Source organism: Limulus polyphemus, unplaced genomic scaffold (assembly GCF_000517525.1).
Source record: "Limulus polyphemus unplaced genomic scaffold, Limulus_polyphemus-2.1.2 Scaffold1307, whole genome shotgun sequence".
NCBI classification, from domain to species: Eukaryota; Metazoa; Arthropoda; class Merostomata; order Xiphosura; family Limulidae; genus Limulus; species Limulus polyphemus.
In genome coordinates, this window is record NW_013666917.1 from 30,322 (window position 1) to 32,620 (window position 2,299).

At 29.4% G+C, this 2,299-nt stretch overlaps 1 protein-coding gene across 2 annotated transcripts in view; it reads right to left on the reverse strand.

Annotated features, from left to right (window-relative positions):
- The window catches only part of LOC106463029 (Down syndrome cell adhesion molecule-like protein 1), a 38,310-nt gene that overhangs the window by 19,263 nt on the left and 16,748 nt on the right, over positions 1 to 2,299 (reverse strand). For both annotated transcript variants that reach the window (XR_002611400.1, XM_022390442.1), the window contains exons 5-6: positions 1,394 to 1,538; positions 662 to 810 (exon numbers count right to left, since the gene is read on the reverse strand). Coding sequence is in view for 1 of the 2 variants with exons in the window: in XM_022390442.1 (XP_022246150.1) it covers positions 662 to 810; positions 1,394 to 1,538 (294 nt within the window). In the remaining variant the exon portion in view is untranslated. The remainder of the gene's footprint in view (positions 1 to 661; positions 811 to 1,393; positions 1,539 to 2,299) is intronic.

Sequence of the window (2,299 nt, forward strand, 5' to 3'; positions counted from 1 at the left end):
AACAAGGGAATTGAATTGCAGACAGAGATAGAGAAGGACAAATGAGTCAAGCGCGGTAGTGCGTGAATCGTGTTTTGTGAATTATAGAGTTTGTTTAAGTTAAACTGACTGTGGAAATTAAGTGTATTGCAAAGTTGTATTGAGAAAGAACAAACTAATTTTATTTAAGAAAGGACTTGTATCGCTAAAGTTTCTTCGGAAAGAATTTTTACGGAAAATTAACAAACGAACAGAGACGTAACAATATAAATAATAAAAATGATTATTATAAAATATTATTCTCTAAATTTGCACTTTCTATTTCCTGATAATTATTCTATTAAATTAAGATAGATAAGCTTGTGATGACTGTGATTTTAATTATTTTTGCTTTGAATGAATTATACCACTCTTACTCTTAAAGTGGTTGAAGGATTTCTGTTTTTTAAACATTGACATTCGTCATTTTTCGTTTCACAAACGATTTAATTTCCACGTTTACCGGTGACGTCTATCATACAATATTTAAAAAAAAAGGCTTCTTGTTACATGCAGTTAAAATACTGGGAATTACTTTGGAATTAATTGTTAAAGAGTACAAATTTAAAAATATGCATACCGTGAATTAATTAAAAACAATCATAGAATTATATATAATTACAATTATAATGATGCTACTAACCGTTTATTTGAAGCTGAATTGTGCCCTGTGCTTCACCATAATTATTTTCAACCTTACACACGAAGCGCCCTTCATCTTCTCGTTCACTGTCATTGATAACGAGATTTGCTTGTAGGCCATCAGCTACTTCTTCCTCAAACTTATCGTACCTTAATTCAATTATTAATACAATCTTTATATTATTACTTTAATAATTTTAAGAAACTGTATATGCAACGTACAATAAGTTTTGATTTGAATAAGAAACGAAAATGTTTACTTTGTTAATAGAAAAAATGCAATCATATCAGATGTCCCGAGAGAATAAAACTTTTTAAGAATTTAAACATAAAAAGAAATATCTTAATAATTGAAATAGCTTGCTTTAGACAATTTAATTTGTTCAAAATGAACTTCAGTATTACCAGTAAAGGTTAAATATACACCACTAATTAGTTTTTCTCAAAACACAGAATATATTTTATTATACTTTTCTTCCTATCATTCGCTAGAAAGAAGATTACTATAAACTCAATTTCGTACGTTAAACCTTTGTTACTGCTTTCTTTTGGGCTGAATGTCTAACTCAGGCCACATCCCCCACCCCTCCCTTATATTTTATCTTTAAGACTCTGATAAAATTTATTTGGCCAGAACAATAAAATATACTTTTTTCCTTCTTTTTTTTTCATTTTATTTTAGAGTTTAAATGTAAACTTTTCATGCAATAGACATCTATGCCTTTTCGCTTACCTGGGAAAACTTTTATCAATGCTATTTCCGTTTTTTATCCAGGATATCGTCAGAGGGCGCTCCCCGCTCACAGCACATTGTAACAGAGCGCTTTCACCTTTCCTGATAGATTTCGATGCTTCTAATACTATTATATTAGGAGGGACTGAAATTTCGTAACAATAACTTTCAGATATCTAACAAAATGATAAAGGTATTAATAGAATGGACAATAAAGTAAAGATTATTGAACATAATCCCAAGTAGCGATTAAAGAAAATAATTCTATTATAAACCACTTTTGTTAAAAGGACGATTTAAAATTCATGCAATGCTTTAAAAATAAAATTGTTGACAGTACAGTCTGAGAAAACATCACAAAAATAAAAATAAAATTGTTGACAGAACAGTCTGAGAAAACATCACAAAGATAAAATTGTTGACAGAACAGTCTGAGAAAACATCACAATGTTTTCGTTTTTTTTTTCAAACAAGAGAAATGTACAAGATATACCTGATCCATGGTCCGAAATTCGCAAAATGTCTAATCGATCCTTCACAAAAATTCCAATTGATCCTTATCAAGTTAAACTGGTTCACTCTACGAACATGTGAATTTCATGTTATCAGTTTTTAAAGAAACACATAATTGCACATATATATGTGTAATATTAAACAAAATGCTTTAATTTAAAACAACAGTCTTTCGTTATATCACTCTCGGAATGTATATAATCTTTATAGTTATCCAGATAAACACATACAGAAAATAACGTGACTGGAGGTTACTATTTTAATACTAACCAAAAGATATTTCTCAGTTGAAATGTTGATATTCGTCATATATCGTTTGGATTTATCTAGCCACTCACATGTCCCAGAAACTTCCTTTACACTTCAGACGTCATGGGAAATTTCCATAATATT